Source organism: Trachypithecus francoisi, unplaced genomic scaffold (genome assembly GCF_009764315.1).
Source record: "Trachypithecus francoisi isolate TF-2019V2 unplaced genomic scaffold, Tfra_2.0 Lachesis_group10, whole genome shotgun sequence".
Taxonomy (NCBI): domain Eukaryota; kingdom Metazoa; phylum Chordata; class Mammalia; order Primates; family Cercopithecidae; genus Trachypithecus; species Trachypithecus francoisi.
In genome coordinates, this window is record NW_022681455.1 from 67,229,466 (window position 1) to 67,248,991 (window position 19,526).

A 19,526-nucleotide genomic window follows, 5' to 3' on the forward strand; every position below is an offset into this window, starting at 1 on the left:
CATTATCCGAGAGCAAAGTAGGGAAAGAGGTTGGGGATTTAGGGAGAAGGTTCTCTAGGAAAGAGAGAGGGTTCAGGGACCACAGAAGTGTGATTACTGCTCAGCCCTAAGGACCCTCTTGAGGTTCATGGTCATGAACAGAAGTGAGACCTCTCAACAAGACTACATGTGCTGGCAGGGCACAGTGGCTCACGCCTGTAATCCCAGCACTCTGGGAGGCCGAGGCGGGCAGATCACCTGAGGTCAGGAGTTCAAGACCAGCCTGGCCAACATGGTGAAACCCCATCTCTACCAAAAATTAGCCAAGCATGGTGGCAGGCACCTGTAATCCTGGCTACTCAGGAGGCTGAGGCAGGAGAATTGCTTGAACCCAGGAGGCAGAGGTTGCAGTGAGCCAAGATCGTGCCAGTTGCACTCCAGCCTGGGCAACAGAGCGAGATTCCACCTCAAAACAAACAAACAAACAAAAAACCAAAAAAAAAAAAAAAAACAGGACTACATGTGCTTTTCCAGCCATGTTCAGACATTCAGGTAAAGACACAGAATAGGAGGGGAGTTGGATTTAAACAATGTTCTGCTTTTGACAGGTGAGTACTGGAAGGAAGAATGGGACAATACTCTTATTGGCTTATTGGCATGCACAAGGGATTGATTATAACAAGTAACCATGGTATTTTAACTAGGCAAAAAAGAGGGAGAGGCCATCCAGGGAGTGAATGATAACAAATGTGTACCATCAATGGATTAGGGTTTAGGGGTTCAAGGTACTCAAAGAGTGAATTAGAATGATGTGGAATGGTGGTCCAAAGTTGGAACGCATGAAATTGAGATTATGGATGGGCAAAAAATATTTTTATTGACAAAGTGCCAGGTGTAACTATGAAAATAAGAGGCAAGTTCATTCGAGGATAGTGGTTAAGGAATGAGAGAAGTGAGGCATGCAAATATTTCATTGAATGAAAAGTTCTAATATATTAATTTTAAAAATGAAAATTTCATAATTCAAAAGGAACAGAGGGAAACTGATGTGTATTGCCTGTTTATGTCCTTTACCCAATTTTTCTATTAGTTATTTTTTTCTTTTTGATGATGGTTATGCTTCATATATTAAAGACATTACTTCTATCTTATGTGTTGGAGTTTTCATCCTAGTTGGTCTTTGCCTTTCATTTTTATGTTGAATCTTATTGTAAATATAACCTTAATGTAGTAAAATCTAACACTATTTTTCTTTATGATTTCTTGTTTTGCTTTTATGCACAAAATGACTTTTATTTTCAACCAAGATCAGAGTGTCACTAATACATTCTTTGAACTCATTTATAGTTTATATTATTTTATTTTTATATAACTCTATGTGGAATTCATATGGGATATAATATAAAGAGAAGAATCAAACTTTTTTCAAAGAAATTATCCAATTATTAGAACTATTTGTTAAATAAAATCCTATTATAAATGCTGGTCTGTTTCTGATATTTCTGTTATAGTATATTGATATGCTGCTTAATCTTATGCCAATATTCCATTATAGCTTTATTTATTATATGTTTAAATGTTGGTATTACTAGTATCTCTTTATTATTCTTTTTTTAATTTTTTATCCTCTCAAGTTATCCCAAGTAAACTTTAGTATCATTTGATCAAACTGCAATTTTGTAAGAATTGCATTAAATTTATAAATTAGTTCAGTTAGCAATGACACCTTTACAACATTGTCTTGCTCTCCAAGAACAAAGCATATCTCTTCATTAAATCAAGCCTTTTATGTCCCTGAGTAAAGTTATGAAGTTTTTTAAATTCAGTTTCTGCCCAATGAAATTGCCATTTTATTATCCCATATATATAGTCGTTAGTATTTTTAGCATTGTCAGCTTTATCTAAAATATCACATCAGCTCTTAAAAGGAGTTGAGTCACTCTGTTGTTCAGAGCAATTCAAAGGATCTTCTAATTGGCCAAATGAGAACTACAAATCATTAGCTGTAGATCGTTTTATTCTAACTCTACATCCAATGAGACAAGGATAGGAAAAGCTTGTTGGAAGACACTCAAAGTGCTTAATCTTTTAAGTAAGAGTAATTATCTTTTGAACATGTGGAATAAAAATATTGACTGATTTTAGCTATAAGTATGTAAAGGGACATTAAAATAGTTCACAGAAATGATAACATCTATGCTTGCTTTCATTAAAACTATTATTTACTTTAGTTTTATGGAAAATAAAAAAGCTGTAACAAGTTCAGCTGGCAATTAGCCACTCAGTTTGCTATTTTTCCATCTACACACTAGCTTCACCCCAGCTAATACCAGTAACACTTATCAGATCCAAAGGAAAGCTTTACCAAATCCAAATTATTATTCGAGAATTAATTTCATAACTAAAGACTTCATTGATGTCATTAAAGTAGCAATATTTTTAAATCCCAACAGGGAGATCGAGGCCCAGCCGGTCCCCCGGGAATAGCAGGGATGTCGGTGAGTTCAGATTATTTCACATAATTTTCACAGGTAAACGGTTCTATCTCCATGATACACCTGTGGCCAGGGATCAAGACGGGCAGGCGACCATACCATAACTCCCATGGCATTAGGTTCCTAACAATTCTAGTTTCATAAATAATGCCACCTGTATTTTCCACCTCCAGAATCCTCTATTTCTTAATTTTTTTTGTTTGTTTTTTGTCCTCTTTTATTTTCTTCCCAAGTCATTTTCATGGAGGAGAGAGGAAACCCAGTTACTATACATTAATTTATGAGCACAGCTTTGGAGAGTTTATTGTGTTTCTCTATTCTTGTCATATTTCAAGGTTTCTCAGTCTTCAAAAGACAGAGTTCTTATCCTCAGGCATGTACTTCAAGTTCCTTGTATTAAGTTGCAATCTGCCTGAGTTATTCCTTAGCCCGGTGTTATTAGCAGAGCTTTATTGCTGCTAATGTTTCCTCGTAAACTAGCCCTTCAATCCTCTCAATCATTTTTGTTGCTCTCTAGTGTCAAACGTTTTAATCTCATCAAGGTCTTTTCAAATGAATAGGAAGCGCTCCAGGAAAGGCTGAAATTATTTCTCTGAACCCTAGAGATCATTCTGATCTTCATTCATGATGCTCTAATTAAAATTTTGTGGTCATGCTTTATGAATAAGAGGCCATTTATCCTCTTGCTAGGTGCCCCTGCAGGGCAGGTCCAGGATAACATTACAGGACAGTCAATGGAAACCATGGGCTTGTATCACAAGAAAATAAGAAGATAAGATAAGGGCCCTAAAATCACCACCCACAGTCACCCACTGAAATCTACTGACAGCCAACACCACCAAAGCCCTGCTCATCACCCACTGCCATCCCACAAAGTACTCACAGCCACTTTGCTTCACTCCATTAACTCCTAAGTCTAACAACACAAAATAGAGCCTCGTCCATCATCTGCATCCTTTGTGGATGATGACATTCCCTTACTTAGCCATTATAGATCAAGTCAAATATGTCTATGACTGTAAAAGTAGCATGAAAATATCTTCTTTGAAAAGCCCTTCCAAATTTTTTATAAAAGGAAGTATTCTTGAAAGTTGACTACACACTTAATTCTATTCCCTCACCACTGCCCCACTCACAGCCATTCCCAGCAACATATTTGGAAATCAGTTTCTGGAAGTATCCTTAGAGAACCCTTACAACCTGTTCCTCTTTTACTCACATCGTGTGATTTTAATTTTTGTTTCCTTGTGACAAAATAAAGCTTAATTTTTTCATTGTATTCACCCAGGTGTGTCTACAAATTACATTTTGCTGTTACCCTAAATTAAGCTTTTCTTCTAGGAAAAAATACTGGCCACCACTGAAAATATTTAAAAGACGTGCAACAGTGGCAACAGGCAATCCAAATGAGAAATTCCAAATATGTTTTTCAAAGAGGCAGCATTATTGAGATAGAGGCTAGCCTGCCACTTAGTTGGATGTCTAAAATCTGATATATTTACTTAAAAAGCAGTTTTCATGTGTCATAATTAAAAACATAAACTGACTAGGCACAGTGGACTCACACATGTAATCCCAGCAGTCTGGGAGGCCAAGATGGGCAGAACACTTGAGCCCAGGAGTTAGAGACCAACCTGGGCAACATGGCAAAACTCTGTCTCTACAAAAAGTGCAGAAATTAGCTGGGCACCTTTAATCCCACTGCTTGGAGGCTGAGGTGGGAGGATCACTTGAGCATGGGAGGCAAAGGTTGCAGTGAGCTAAGATCGTGTCACTGCACTTCAGCCTGGGCAACAGAGCAAGACCCTGTCTCAAAAAATAATATAAAATAAAAGCATTGACTGACAATTACATAAATAGGAAAGGCTAAAAATTTTACATACTATAAATACGTTCAAAGATGCATATTTGATTTTTATAACTGGCCCTTCTGTGACTCAGAAGATAAAATTATTAAAATAATCTAGAAATAGACTATGGTGATGGCTAGATCACAGTGTGAATGTACTTAGTGCCACTTAAGTGTACACTTAAAAATGGTTTAGAGGGTAAACTTTAGGTTATGTATATTTTACCATGATAAAAAATTTTTTTGAAAAATGGTGATTGTTCTAGTTGAAGCAAGGCTGGGGCCTGCCCACGCAGACACACTGGTCACTCAGCTGATTACCAAGGGGACCCATTCCTGCTCTTCTAGAACAGACCAGTCTATCCCTTTCCAGTATATTCAGGGCTAACCAGGGATTTCCCCTAGAGCTTCTTTCTTTGCCTTTCTCTGAGGATGGCATGTGGATTTGCAGGAGGAAGTGCCTGTGAGTGCTGGTGGTGGGGTGGTGGGGCTTCCGGTCAGCACGCTCTCCCCTGGATGCTCTGAGTTCTCCACTGGTCCTACCTGACCTTAGGGATGACTTCCGTCAATGTCCCTGATCTCTTCATCTCATATCCCAATGACTGAGCCCTCCATACCCGCCATGTCCCACAGTAAGAATCTTCAGGACATTGGCCTTCTCAGCTCTAACACATCTTCCCACTCAGGCCCCCAACAACTTCAGCACACATAAGCTATGGGGACCCAGGGATGCTCTCTCTAACTCTCTGTCTGCCTAGCTTTGCCACTCAGCACCGTATCTGTACCTATGGAGGGATCTTCTTCCAGAATTCTAAGCAGCAAGTCGGAAAAAGCCCATTTCTCTTCATATTTCTCCAAAACCTACTTGGCTTTCTCAAGTCTCAGCCCCACACCTACATCCCACGTCGTCCGTCTTTCCCAGCCACATTAGGTCCAAGGGACAGGAGGTGGTTCCTTCTCAGAGGCAACCCCACAAGCCTCGCCTGCACACTTGGGCCTTGTGTGCTTTCAGTCTCCACTGGACCATCTGCCCCTCTCATCCCTTCCTGTGGTCTGTCTGCTCCAGGATCAGTCGTCCAAGCCACGGTGTAGTGACACAAACTAATCTGTTTCTTTTCCTGTGAACAAAACATGGCTTTTCAAATCAAACATGATTTTTTCAGGTTGTCTTACTATGAGCTTAAAAACTCTCTTGTGAAACTCAAAGCCTAGAAAAAAACTTCTTTGATGCTTTGTGTGCATTTCTCCACTCCCAAAGTAAAGAAGAGCTGCCAGGAAAATAAGCACAAGAGGGATTTCCAATAGTGATGATACTTTGGGCTAATATTTTCAAAAGTATTCTCCTCTCCTACTCTCCACCATCCACACAAATATGTATTCAAAGAACTGCACCCCAGTCTGAAACTTACGGCCTGTGGAGTTGACTATATGTTCCCCAGACTCTGTCCCCTTAGAAATGCCACTTTATTTATTTATTGAGACGGAGTCTCACTCTGTCACCCAGGCTGGAGTGCAATGGCATGATCTCAGTTCACTGCAACTTCCGCCTCCCAGGTTCAAGTGATTCTCCTGCCTCAGGCTCCCGAGTAGCTGGGATTACAGACACGTGCCCCCATGCCTGGGTAATTTTTGTAATATTTTTAGTAGAGACAGGGTTTCACCATGTTGACCAGGCTAGTCTCGAACTCCTGACCTCAAGTGATCCACTCACCTCGGCGTCCCAAAGTGCTGGGATTCCAGACGTGAGCCACCACACCTGGCTAGAAATGCCACTGGAGAGCATCATCCTTGGGAGCACTTTAAACTCAATTAGGGTTGGGGGAAGAGAAGCGTATGGTGTCGTTCAGCAATTTGGCTCCTAACATTTCTCTTCAATTGCCTTGCCAGGGGAAACCTGGAGCCCCAGGGCCTCCAGGAGTTCCAGGGGAACCGGTAAGTTGGCAGTTGCTTTCGTGACAGTTGTACTTGTGTTGTACTTGCATGCAGTTTTAAAACTTTTCTTGGCAATTAATTTTTGTCTGTGGATGTGTTTATAGGGTGAGAGAGGACCTGTTGGAGATATAGGTTTCCCTGGACCAGAAGGACCCTCAGGAAAGCCAGTAAGTACTTCTTACTACTTGAAATATGCCACTTAGAGAAATGCTCTAACATTACCTCCTCATCTACCACCTCAGAAATTCTGAGATTTGAATAAGCAGTTTCCAAGAACTAAGAAGATTGTGCAGATGGATTTTTGATGGCATGGGCAGAAGTTCTCATTGAGTTCCCTAGATCTGTGTGTGGTATCTTTATATCTTAAACAGTGTTGAAAACGGTGAGAGTTTTAAGTGTCAGGAAATCTGACTCATTATTTTTTAAGCCTAATGTTTTCAACAGACTTAAAGAAAATATAAACACGTCCCAGTATTTAGGTATAAAGAAAGCAAAGACTTATAGATATAATACCTGTATGTTAAGCCAAATCCTAAAGTAGAAGTTGTTTTCTCAAATTTCCTCCTTTGTATACAGGCCTTGTTTTCTTACACTTTCATAAATCACTACTGGTGAATGTCTCATCCCCTTGTGTCCTAAAAGAGCCCTTGGTTACTGATCTGCGGTATTGATGTAACATTGTAATAATCATTCTGACTAATTCAGTCCCACATAAATTCATCTAGTCACTGCTGTTTGCTAAGAATGTGCTGGGCCCTTAGCGAGGGGATCTAAGATGAATAAGACACACCTCACTCTCAGAGTTATGCTTTATAGAAGGTCACTGCTGATTTATTTGCTGTGGTGTGTACAGGAAAGAAGGCGAGGTGAACAAGCAGCACAGAATTCAGGAGGCCAGTTCGGCACCTCTGTGAAACCTTCAGGGTTGGTGGCCACCATTTCCCCACAGAAGACAACATGAAAAAATGCAATTTAGAGTCAGGAAGATCTGGGTCTGAATTATGGCTCAAAGGATTTTATTAGTCACTTAAGTGCCATGACATCTGGAAAGCGTTTCCAGTGCCTGGCTATGGGAGGTACTCAATAATATTAGTTTAATTCACTGCCCCCTCTTACCTCATCATTCCCATCTCCTGCAAGGCATATCATTAAAGCCTGCCGTTGAGTCCCCAGGAGATGATGCAAAAAGCAATTTGTTCATCACCAGATATTTCTTGAGCACCTCCTACATGCTAGGCACTGATCTAGGTGCTAAGAACTCATAGCTTTTGCATTCTAGTATAGGAAAACGGATAAAAACAACACACACACACACACACACACGAGTTTCAAGTAGAAGAAGGTATAAGTAAAGTAAAGCTCTGGAATATTGTTCAAATAGTGAGCTCAGAGAAGATTTGCCTGCAATTTGAGCAGAAACCTGCATAAAGTGAGAAGTCAAGCCATGGGAAGGTCAGGGGACCATTGTCTCAGGAAAAAGAAATGGCTGGGAGAGAAACGAGCCTAATGAGGTCAAGGACCTCATCAAAAGGCATGAAGTCAGGAATGAACGAAGTGAAGGAAGAGTGGGAAACATACGGAGGGAGATGTAGGCGGTGGCCAGACCATGAAGAACTTCCAAGCCACGGAATGAAGTTGGGATTTCATTTGAAATATAATGGAAATCCGCTGGAGCTTTTGTAGCAAAGAATGAAAATGATTGGACATTTTCAGGATCACTCTGACACTGTGTGGAGAGTAGGCTGTAGGGAGCATGGTAGAGGAAGACAGAGCAGTAAGAAAACATCTCTATCATCTCCACAAGAAGTAATGACAGTGGGAACGCCATGAGTAGAGGAACTTAGGATGTACATTGAAGGGAGAGACAGCAAGCAAGAAAACTTGCTGGTAGACTAATCTAGCAAAGTGTGAGGGAAAGAGACCAATCACAGCTGTGGTGTAGGGTCTGAGCAACAGTGTGAGAGTGCTGCTGTTTGGTGAAATGGGGCAGACTGAAGGTAAGTAGGTGGGTTTGGGAGGGAGAGCCAAGAGTTCTGTTTTAGATGTGTTCATGTTGAAGTACTAGTAGATATTCAGGTGGAGATGTCAAGTACACAGTGAATATTTAGGAGAGGCCAGGATTGGTGAGAACTGTTAGGGTATCTAAACCTGAGCCTGGAAAAGTGGAGTCACTGTGGATAGTAAGGGAAGAGAGCACTTCAACTGTTAGGAAGAGGACCCAACAAAGAAGGCTAAGAAACTGCAGCCAGAGAGACAGGAAGATAATCAGGCAAGTGAGGTTTCCTGGATGTCAAGTGAACTGTTTCAACAGAAAGGAGAAAGGAGTGATCAACAAACAGATAAGTAACATGAGGGCTGACAATTCTCTACTGCATTAGAAATGTGGAGGTCATTGGTGGAAAAGATCACCACATTTTAGTATCTTGGTAAGAATGATCCAGTTGAGAGAGAAAAATTTGATGACACAGGAGAGTGAAGACTACTTTGAGTAGAACTGGTATACTCACAAGTGGGAATGGTCTTAACTGGGAACAGGGGCATGTCACCCTTCCTAACTGTGGGGTGTAGGGGTGCCAAAGTTGGGGTGCAAATCCATGAAGATTGATGCAACTGGTGGAAGGATGGTGAGAGGAGTCTCTTTTGTTTATTAGTGAAAGAAGAATGGAGGTCGTCCAAGTGTGAGGAGTGGGGAGGTGATGATGGAGATTGGAAGAAACAGGAAAATATGTGAAAGAGTACTTCTGGAAAGATAGAAGGGGAGTCAAATTGAGAAATACAGTAGGATGACCTGGTAATGCTGAGGGGGCTGCTTGCAATCTGCTGTTGCACATTTAGGTCGGAACAAGCAAGCAAAGATACGTGGTTTTCTTCAGCCAGTCCACTGCTCAGATGCAGACGTGAGGTAGGCAGAAAGTTGGATGTACTCAGGAATGGGGCTCTGCCAGATGAATGAGATGAGGGTAGAGAGGAGCAAATACATATGAGTTATTGTAAAAATATCTGAAAGCAGGGCTTCCCTGCGGATAGAAAGTAACACCTTCCTATACAAAAGAGAACACTCATGATAGTCTTTGATAAATTACTGGAGACAAAAAACAGGTTATAGGGTTACTTCTTTTCTTATATTGTTACCAAAAACATGAACTATACTTTTACACTAGATTTATCTTCTTTTATTCAAGTGACATAGCTGTTTCTTTCACATCCTCTCCTTAATCAGCTTTATCTTTGTTCCTCGTGTGTCTGAATGTAATAAATTCTTTGAACCATACACTTCAGGTAACATGTTCTTAGTTAATGTACTCTCAATAATTCCCAGGATGGTTCAGAAAGGTTGGCGAACTATGGTTGGGTTGTCAACTGTGACAGATTTCAGCGTAATTTATAGCAGTGAAAACACGCAGTTCTTTGCAGTTCCATCCCACAGAATCCATTCCAGCACAATAAAAGTCCCTCGGGCTTTTAGAGGAGCATGTCCATGCAATTGCCTGCTGGCTAAGAAATCATATTCCTCACCTTGATCTTCCTCTTCAAATCAGATCTCAAAAACACACCTGCTGTTGGGCCCTGGGTATTTGATTTGACCTCAAATACTTTTCCTTCTTATATCTCCCAGCCAATAGTTCTCTCAGTCTTAAAATCTTTAAGCAGGACTAGGCTTCATTATCACTTCTAGAACTCCCTATTAAAGTTCAAGAAACTTCCAGTTTTCTAATAAAAAGTAACTATTTAATACTGCCAAAAACCATGATTATATATTTCTTGCTTTTCTTTCATATTTCTGACTGAAAAATAACAATTGTTCTCTGACAGTTTATTTCATAGTAGGATCATACTCTGGCCATGTTATGAAATTTCCCCAGCAGCAACTGAGACCATTTACTGAGAATGATACTCTGTGCTGGAAAACCTGTTAGAAGGTAACAAAAATGTCATACTCCAGCCACCTATGCCATGAGGCACCTTCTTACTTCTCAGGATGACCTAACAGAAGAATAAAAAAGGAAAATAATCTTTGTTCACTATTTATAGAGGACCATGCATTTTTCATGTTATTTCACTTAATTCTTAGTTTTAAGGTTATTTATTTTCCTCACTAGTAAAGAGGCTGATGCTATTGAGGTTAAGTAAATTGCCCAAAAAGGTTAATGGGACTAGTAAGTGACAGAGTCAGAATCTGAACTCAGGACTCTCTGATTCTGTTTATTTGTTTTCCGTTTTACCACTTTGCTTTACCAAGCTCTCAGTAGAAATATGATTAAGGAACTGTCCTTGAAACTTTACTCTTTTGTTGTGTTTAACTATGTTAATGCAGAATTAGAAATATTAATCCATTTTTTCTTTATAGGGAATAAATGGAAAAGATGGAATACCAGGTGCTCAGGTATGGGAAATATAATTTAAAATAAAAATTATAATGGATACTGCATCCAGAATACCTACCAACATTTAGATCAATCAGACTGATGAAAAATCTTGGCAAGCAGTGATTTTCATGTTGGTATCTCTTTTTCAGGGCATCATGGGTAAGCCTGGAGACAGAGGCCCCAAAGGAGAACGTGTATGTATATTACTATTGTGATTTTTATTCAAGTCTGTTACAACTGTCCCATCATTTGAGTTACACAATTATGTGTGTAGACCCCTGCAAATCACCAAATCTATAAAGGCTAGTGTGTAGGTGATCCAAGATCTCTACTAGATATTAAATATGACAAAGGACTCAGAGCAAGTTATATGGTTACATCTATGTAGTTGGCCTTTATGGACAGCCAAGTATACTTTGCTATTTAAATTAGGAAAGCTTTAATATCCTCCTGTCTCAGACATACATCTCTACTATAACCATCACCCATATTCTTTTTATCTAGAGTAAGGTTTCTCAACCTCAGCACTGTGATTATTCAGGGGCAGATAATTGTTGTGGTTGGCTCTTTTGGCATTGTAAAATGCTTAGCAGCATCCATGGCCTTCATCCACTAGATGCAGTAGCACCACCATCCCTCCAATTGTGACAACCAAAAGTGTCTCCAGACATCACCAAATGCCTCCTGGGAAGCAAAATCACTGCAACTGAGAGCTGCTGACATACAGAAAAACTAAGTAGAGTAAAGAAGGTGGTGTGAGGGATTAGAGAAATGGAAAGGGTAACTGAAAGTATAGTGAAGTTACTAGTAATGCCAATTATGTTATATGTTTTTGTGTTGTTTGGAGCGTTAATGTCATTATTGCAATTTCTCTTTATTTCCTTTAATGAACCTCAACATTTTCTAGTAGAATTAATTTCTACGAGAATTAACTTCTACTACAATTAATTTCCACTAGAATTAATAGAATTAATTTCTAGTAGAGTCATGCCACTGCAAGAAGTTGCTCAAACATTGTTACTCAGTGTAATTCTATTAAGGGTTGCTATTGTATGTGAGTGTGGGCACATATGTTTGTATACTGGTGTATAATTTGCTAACTTTTATTTATTATTATACAAGTCATCCATAATAACTGAAGGAACTGTGAAAATATAGATGATGTAAATTTAAAAGGAAATTTTAAAAATCTACCTTATCCCACTACACAGAGATAAGCCCTGTGATATTTGGACGTATTTCCATCTCTCTCACTCTAATACATAATATACACATATATTTATATGTATTAATATAAACATATACTTTTCCAAAAAGGAGCTTATGCTGTCTTGTAAGTGACTTTTTTCACCTAATAATATATATTGATTATGTTGTCTTGTCTATAAATATAAATCTGTATCTGCCTTTTAATTGCTGTATGTTATTCTACTCTTTGACTATACCTTATTTCACTTACCTAGTCTGCTGGGCATTTGGATTCCTTCTAGTTGTCATAATAATAAACATCACTACAATGAACATCTTTGTACCTAACTTATAAAATAATTTTAATATGTTGAAGATTGCATTTATCTTGCACATGATAAGAATATTAATCATTGATCAAAGTGTGCTAATATTTTTTCTAGTCATCTCAGAAATGTCTCCAAATGTGAGCTGGAGTGAGACCTGTATGCAGATATATTTTTATAACTAAGACAGTAACACTGATACTGGGCCCAACTGCATTTATTTCTTTCTATATGGCTTCTTTCTATATCAGATTCTATGATCACATAAATCTCTGTAACTGTTCATTTATTTTTATTTTTTAAGTCAAGAGAAATAGAGTTTGGCCTTCTGCAGAGTAGTCACAGTTAAAAGAATGCTATAATGAGATATAGGGCAGCTTCAAGCATCATTCCATCATATTTGGTGTGAGGATCATCTCCTGGAGTTATGCAACTGAATATCTGAAAATTTATTACTGAAGCAACTGCCATGATCTCTCTCTCTCTCTCTCTCTCTCTCTCTCTCTCTTTCTCTCTCTCTCTCTCATTCTCTCTTGCACAAACACATACAGTAGTAGACACATTCCAGGATAAAAAACAGCATCAAGCAAGCTTCATATCAGATTTAGGCACATCTAATATAACATTTTACTAATTAATTATGACATCTTGTTCAACTGATTCTTGTTTTTTGTTTTGTTTTTTTTAAGACAGAGTTTTGCTCTTGCTGCCCAGGCTGGAGTGCAATGGTGTGATCTCGGCTCACCGCAACCTCCACCTCCTGGGTTCAAGCGATTCTCCTGCCTCAGCCTCCTGAGTAGCTGGGATTACAGACATGTGCCACTACGCCCGGCTAATTTTTTTGTATTTTTAGTAGAGACGAGATTTCTCCATGTTGGTCAGGCTGGTCTCGAACTCCCGACCTCAGGTGATTTGCCCGCCTCAGCCTCCCAAAGTGCTGTGATCACAGGTGTGAGCCACCGCGCCCAGCCCAACTGATTCTTCTATAGTTCGTTTATACTATCAAGTAAATGATCTCAGTGACATCCTCCCCCCAGTCACCTGCTGTGATCTTTTCAATGGCTCTCCCTTCTCACCTTCCTGTGGGTATATATTTAGGGCACAAGGATCATACTCACGTGCACACACACACAAACATGCACACACATGCACATGCATACAAGTGTAAAGCACAAATACAGAAAACAAACCTGAAGAGTCTAATAAAGACCAAACAAATGGGAAAGCCACGGGTGAGGAGAGCACATGATTTAGGAGAGATTTTGTGTCCTGAAGTTTTTTTAAGTGAAAAGTCTCCGTAATGAGATCCTCTTGGCAATCTTCCTTTATCATTGCAAAGGAGACCCAGACCTCAAGTGATAGCTGGTATTGACTCTCAAAACTGCCATCATCCCAGATGGGCAACCAAGTACAACTAACATTCTCACTATCTTTTATATATTAAGTACTGCCAAGGTGCCAGGCGTTGTTCTGAGTACTTTACTTGGGTGATTTCATGTAGTTCTGAAAATAGCCCTATTTAATGGATACTATTAATATGCCCCTTTGTAGGAGGGAGGCTAGGACACAGAGAGTTTAAGTTATTTATCCAAGGCCCAACAGCTAATAACTGCCAGTGTGAATCCAGAACTTTTGCTCTCAACTATAGCTGATGCTAGAAGAGATTATTCTTTATTATTATTTTTTCCTTAACAGGGTGATCAGGGGATTCCAGGAGACAGAGGCCCACAAGGTGAACGGGGAAAACCAGGCCTTACAGGCATGAAGGGGGCCATCGGTCCTATCGGTCCACCAGGACACAAGGGCTCAATGGGATCCCCTGGCCACCAAGGCCCTCCAGGCTCTCCTGGCATCCCTGGCATTCCGGTAAGTAGTGCTAAGAGCTTCAGGGCTCCTGACTTGTACCGACCATGTATCCCTTTTACAATGAAAGCGATGATAATGCCTTTCAAATAAGTAAAACAAACTTAAACTGATCCCTGTGAGGGCAACAATAACTGTCATTTAAAGTTATGTGCCAGATCCTCTACTAAGCACTTACTATACATTACCTCATTTGATCTTCATAATCATTCTGGAAGGATGGGTGTCCTTTTCAGCCCACTTTTATAAATGCATAAAATGAGCATTGACTTGCCCAAGGTCACAGATTTATTAAGTGGATCAGACCCAGGTCTGGATGGTTTCAAAACCATGCTTTTAAAATACAGGTACTATCTCTAATGTCTCCTTATACTACACAGAAACCACATATGCCTGTTTCATATTGCTATGAAACATGTCCATTTCATACTCTATTTTGTTGAATATCAAAACAACAAATCTGCCATGAGTGGTGCTTTGAAGTAGAAACCACTTAGGCCAAGAGTGTTTAGTGAAGGAAGCCCATATCTTTATTAATCCTCAAGAGGAGTGATGAGTGGCTATTCTGCAGAGGAATTTAATCTAAAAATATCCATGTTAGGAAGAAAGGAGGGTCCTGAAGTGAAGTAGAGCAGTTAAAGACACGTTCTCCTCAGATAATCAACCAATACCAGATAGAAAGTAAAACTGAGTTTTCACACAATTTTCATACTTTATTTCTGGCCACTCTCCTGAAACTCTACTTCAATCTTCAATAAAGCCTGTGTAACTTCAGCTCTCAGTGTTGTGTCAGTAATTGGTATTAGATGCATTAACTAATGTTCATTAATGAAATAGAGCATTCTTGGAATTATTCTGTCCTACAGGAATCATCACTTTATGAGCCCGTCACATTGGATTGTTTTTACTTTTATTTTTTGGCTTTCTAAGTCAGTTTGTTGTTACAAATGAACTAGCACCATTGTGTTAGGGAACCCCACAACAATATTGTTATCACATACACACAGACAGGATAGAGGAATTTTCAGTGAAGAGTGATGAGGAACCTACCCAGGAATGTTTATAAATTAAGGCTCACTATCTAATTAGGCTCTGCTTCATTCTTAAATTCATATTGCGTGGCGATTTTCCATAGAGCTTCCAACTCTCTCATCTGACCATCTTCTGTTAGGGTCTTTGTTCATGTATATATCTCAAAGTGGATAGTTGGCAGTGGGGCTTATTGCCTTTGTCACAACCTCCAATCTTCAACATATTGTCTTTAATGCCACACATACACCCCTGGATAATAATCACCAACTATAAAGAGTAATAAAATACTTTGAAATTCTAACCATCAAGAAAAAAAATAATAACTCTTTTAAAAATATCAAGGTACTATAATAAAACATTACTGTTATAAATGTTAGATTCTTTGTCAAATGCATGTGGATTTACTTCAACAGGTGGAAAATTCAGCTGACATTATTTGCCTGCTTCCTTTTACCAGATCCTAATTAAGAAAAGAAAATTACTTAATACCTATATACTTGCAATGTGTAAGTTACAGAATAAACTTTATGATGAAATGGGTAAAGCTTGCTTTTATCCCATGAATACAACATTTTTTAAAATAATCCAGCATACTTGCAGTTCTGTTCCAGGTTGTCTTCCATTGAAAATACATTGTATCAGCTAGACATTGACTTTGCCATCCAGGGATTGGTTAGAAGTTAAATTGTGGTTAGACTACTAACATCATGATTACACTTTTTAGATTATTTAACCTTATAAAATGAAGTAATAGGAATGTCTTCCCTAACTGTATAAAGTAATGTGTCTCCATTTAATAGGAAACCTGTTGATACCACTGATTATGATTCCAGCCCATAGCTTTTAAAGCAATTATGCACTTCAGCTTCTTCCCAGAATTTGGTCAAAGCAACACATATTTATTGCCCAATATAGTCAACTGCCAAAAGCATTTTTCTTGATAAATGGATCTCTACAGAAGTTCCAACCCAATATTTCTATTCTTTATTCATTTGTGCTATGCTCTGTTTGAACAGACCTTTTTTTTTTCCTTCTTCAGGCTGATGCAGTTTCATTTGAAGAAATAAAGAAGTATATTAATCAAGAGGTCCTAAGGATTTTTGAAGGTTAGATTTTCTTAATAACATTTTTGAATTTTTCACTGATTCCCACCTCCCATCTACCATGGGGAATCCCTCCAGCAACAGTCTCGAAAGATAGCTATGCCACAAAAACCTTAAGGGGCATTATGATAGGACAGCTGTTTGATGAAAATTGTTCTTTACACAAAGTTAACTTTTGCCTCCCTGGAACTTCCTTTCATTATACCTGCTCTGTAAAACAACACAGGTAAAGTACTTGCTTGTACTCACGACAGCCCTTTGAGTATTTTTCAATATCCCTCATACTTATCCTTAGTTTTCTCTTTTATGGAGTAATGTGTCTAGCTCCTCCACTATTATCACCCCTGGGAAATGTTTAATTTATAAATGACTCTCATTTACCAAGGAATATTTTGACCAATGCAGAGTAGTGTCTTTTTATTTAGACCAAAATCAGCAAACTGAACCCCCTAGCCAAAGCCATTGCCACCTGCTTTGTACAGCCTACAAACTGAGAATGGTTTTTGCTTTTTGGTGGGGAGCGGTGGGAATGAGTTATATTTTTAAATGAATATTTCAATATTAAATATTTAAATGAATATTTTTAAAAGAATATTTCGTGATATGTGAAAATTATCTGAAATTTGAATTTGTTTCCATAAATAAAGTATGCACATTCCTTTACCTCTTTTCTCTGGCTGTTATCCCACTACAGCAACAGGACTGAGCAATTGTGACAATATGGTCCATAAAGGCTTAAATATTTACTATCTGGCCCTTGCAGAGAAAGTTCTGACCCCTGCTCTAGATACTTCAATAATTCATCCTAAGATGTATTGGTTTTTTGAAAAAGGCATCTGTATTATTCTGTTGATGCATTTTGAGTTTTCAGTTAACTAACAGCCCTGGATCTTCCTTGTTAAAATATTTTTAAATGAGGTGTTTATCATTATGGACTGTGTGTTTATTTTTTAAATCTAAGTGTGTGATCTTATGTTTCCTCTTACTAATTTCAAATCATTTGTGTTCATATCTTGTTCCAACCTGAAGATGTCTTTTGGAATGTTGTCTCTTGTAGAGCAGGTTGGCTGACGCTACAACTTTGTGTCATGCTAAATTTCATAAGCATGCCATCATTCTAGTTGTTGATAGAAATGTTGACTAAAAAAGCCAAGAGTCAAGGATTAGGTCTTTCTAAATGCCACAGGATTCTTTCTGTCCACTTGTAAATCATCTTCTAATCTATTATTTAGTGAGCTCTGAATCCATTTTGTTGTCCTAAAACTCACCCTACATTTCTTTGTCTATTTGCAAGGAATTGACAGTATTATGTGATTTTGACAAATGGTTTGCTAAAATCAAAATCACTCTTCTGAACTGTAAGATTTAACAAATAAATCCATGTTAGCTCTCATGGTTCTTACTTCCTTTGCTTAGCATCCACAAGCCAAAAATAGATTGTTGAATTTTTTAAGGAATGAGATTATAAGATGCCCCAAGTCGATCTTGAGTCCATTGCTTCAAACATGGAATTAGCTCTTCTCCAAGGAGTCTTGATTATTTTAAATAATAATTAGCGGTAGAGACTGAAATCTTGGTGCTTGGATGTACATTATTTTGTTTTATATGATAACTGGAAATCCAGTAGTGTAACACTGGGACTTGTAGCTACTTTAATGACAAAACAGAAAAAAAAAACTTTTGTTGTTGTTGTTTGTTTGTTTTTTGAGATGGAGTCTCATTCTGTCACCCAGGCTGGAGTGCATTGACGCGATCTCAGCCCACTTCAACCTCTGCCTCCTGGGTTCAAGCGATTCTCTTGCCTCAGCCTCCTGAATAGCTGGGATTACAGGCACCCGCCACCAAACCCGGCTAATTTTTGTATTTTTAGTAGAGATGGGGTTTCACCATGTTGGCAAAAAATGTTTTTTAAAGGTCATGAATTTATGCTGTTGATTTTAATTTATCTTGATCTTTACTAAGTATCTTTATCGTGCTCTAATATGACAGTTTACTAATACATTTGTCCACTCTTTTGTTGACCTACCAGTAATTTTAATATTGCCCTTACATTTGGAAGTCTTTTCTCCCTTCCTTCTTTCCTTCCTTCCTTCCTTCCTTCCTTCCTTCCTTTCTTTCTTTCTTTCTCTTTCTTTCTTTCTTTCTTTCTTTCTTTCTTTCTTTCTTTCTTTCTTTCTTTCTTTCTTTTCTTTCTCTTTCTCTCTTTCCTTCCTTCCTTCCTTCCTCCTTCCTTCCTCCCTCCCTCTCTCTCTCTCTCTTTCTTCTTTCTTTCTTTATTTCTTCCTTTCTTTCTTTCCTTTTATCCTTGAATCAAACATTATGGACTACACTCTAAACTTTGTGATCCAAACACTCATTTCCCCCTCAGTAAGTTTGAAAAAAGACAACTGTTTGAAAAAAGACATCTCAGGCTCTTCAGGGGAGTACTGAAGATCATACTCATGGCTACATAATCTGCAGTGTTCAGTGCACAATGAAATGCTGGTGCACTTGTTAAAAAATGATTAAGAATTTTAAGACAGCAATAGTAAAGCCATAAACTAAACATGGGGCCCTATGTGACTGCATAGGTAGCGTGTCCATGAAAGGCAGTCCTGGGGAGAAGACATCTAGGATCTCAGATAGTATCCATGCATTTAGTTGACCTCAACCATGAAAAGAGAAATGCCAGCATATATGTGTTTTTGACTTGCAATCTAAAGTTTTCCTTTAACTTTTAATCTCTATGGGCTCTAGTGTCTTTATTTATCTTTTATCTCAGGAAGCTTTAATCCTGAACTTCAATCTCTTAAGAGGCTTTAGATAAAATCATATATTTAATAGTCAGTAATTAACCCATCTTTTTGAAAGCTGATTAAGAATGTCAGAAAATATAACCAAGCATTTTCAGGGGGAAAAAAAGTGACATGTTGAGATATAGAAGGTGTTCGTATATGAAGGTGTGGCCCCTGGCAGCCTGCCCTGTGCATTCAGCAGAAGAGACACTTCTACTTCCTCCTGGGGAAGGCTCCGTGCTGCCCACTCCCAGGCCATTCTGTGGCTCCTCTCAAGAAGGGCTATCAGTCTTCTGAGGAGGCAGGTCAGGAGAGTTGGGCCACTCTCCATCTGTCTTGGGGCAGGCTCACCAGGCTTCTGCTTTCTGAGAAGCTCCTCCTCTGAGTCTGAATCTTTCCTCTCTGAGTTCCTGCCCCTCCTTCCTCTGTCAGAGCCCACCTGCCTGGAAGCTGACAGGTGCAGAGTCCTCCCCAGGTCTCTGGCTTCACACCCATCTCTCCTACTGCCTCTCTGTCTCTTCCAGCCCGGCCAGGTCCAGGCGAGTGGCTGGACCCCCACCAGAGCTAGTACTCCCTCAGAAACCACAGGTGTCTTAGCCTCAAGACAATATTTTAAAG

General features: G+C 39.0%; 1 protein-coding gene across 1 annotated transcript in view; it reads left to right on the forward strand.

Annotated features, from left to right (window-relative positions):
* COL19A1 (collagen type XIX alpha 1 chain) overlaps positions 1-19,526 on the forward strand; it is a 330,132-nt gene that overhangs the window by 294,504 nt on the left and 16,102 nt on the right. The window contains exons 42-48 of the mRNA XM_033217563.1: positions 2,433-2,477; positions 6,211-6,255; positions 6,360-6,422; positions 10,604-10,639; positions 10,772-10,816; positions 13,832-14,002; positions 16,071-16,137. Of these exons, the coding sequence (XP_033073454.1) occupies positions 2,433-2,477; positions 6,211-6,255; positions 6,360-6,422; positions 10,604-10,639; positions 10,772-10,816; positions 13,832-14,002; positions 16,071-16,137 (472 nt within the window). The remainder of the gene's footprint in view (positions 1-2,432; positions 2,478-6,210; positions 6,256-6,359; positions 6,423-10,603; positions 10,640-10,771; positions 10,817-13,831; positions 14,003-16,070; positions 16,138-19,526) is intronic.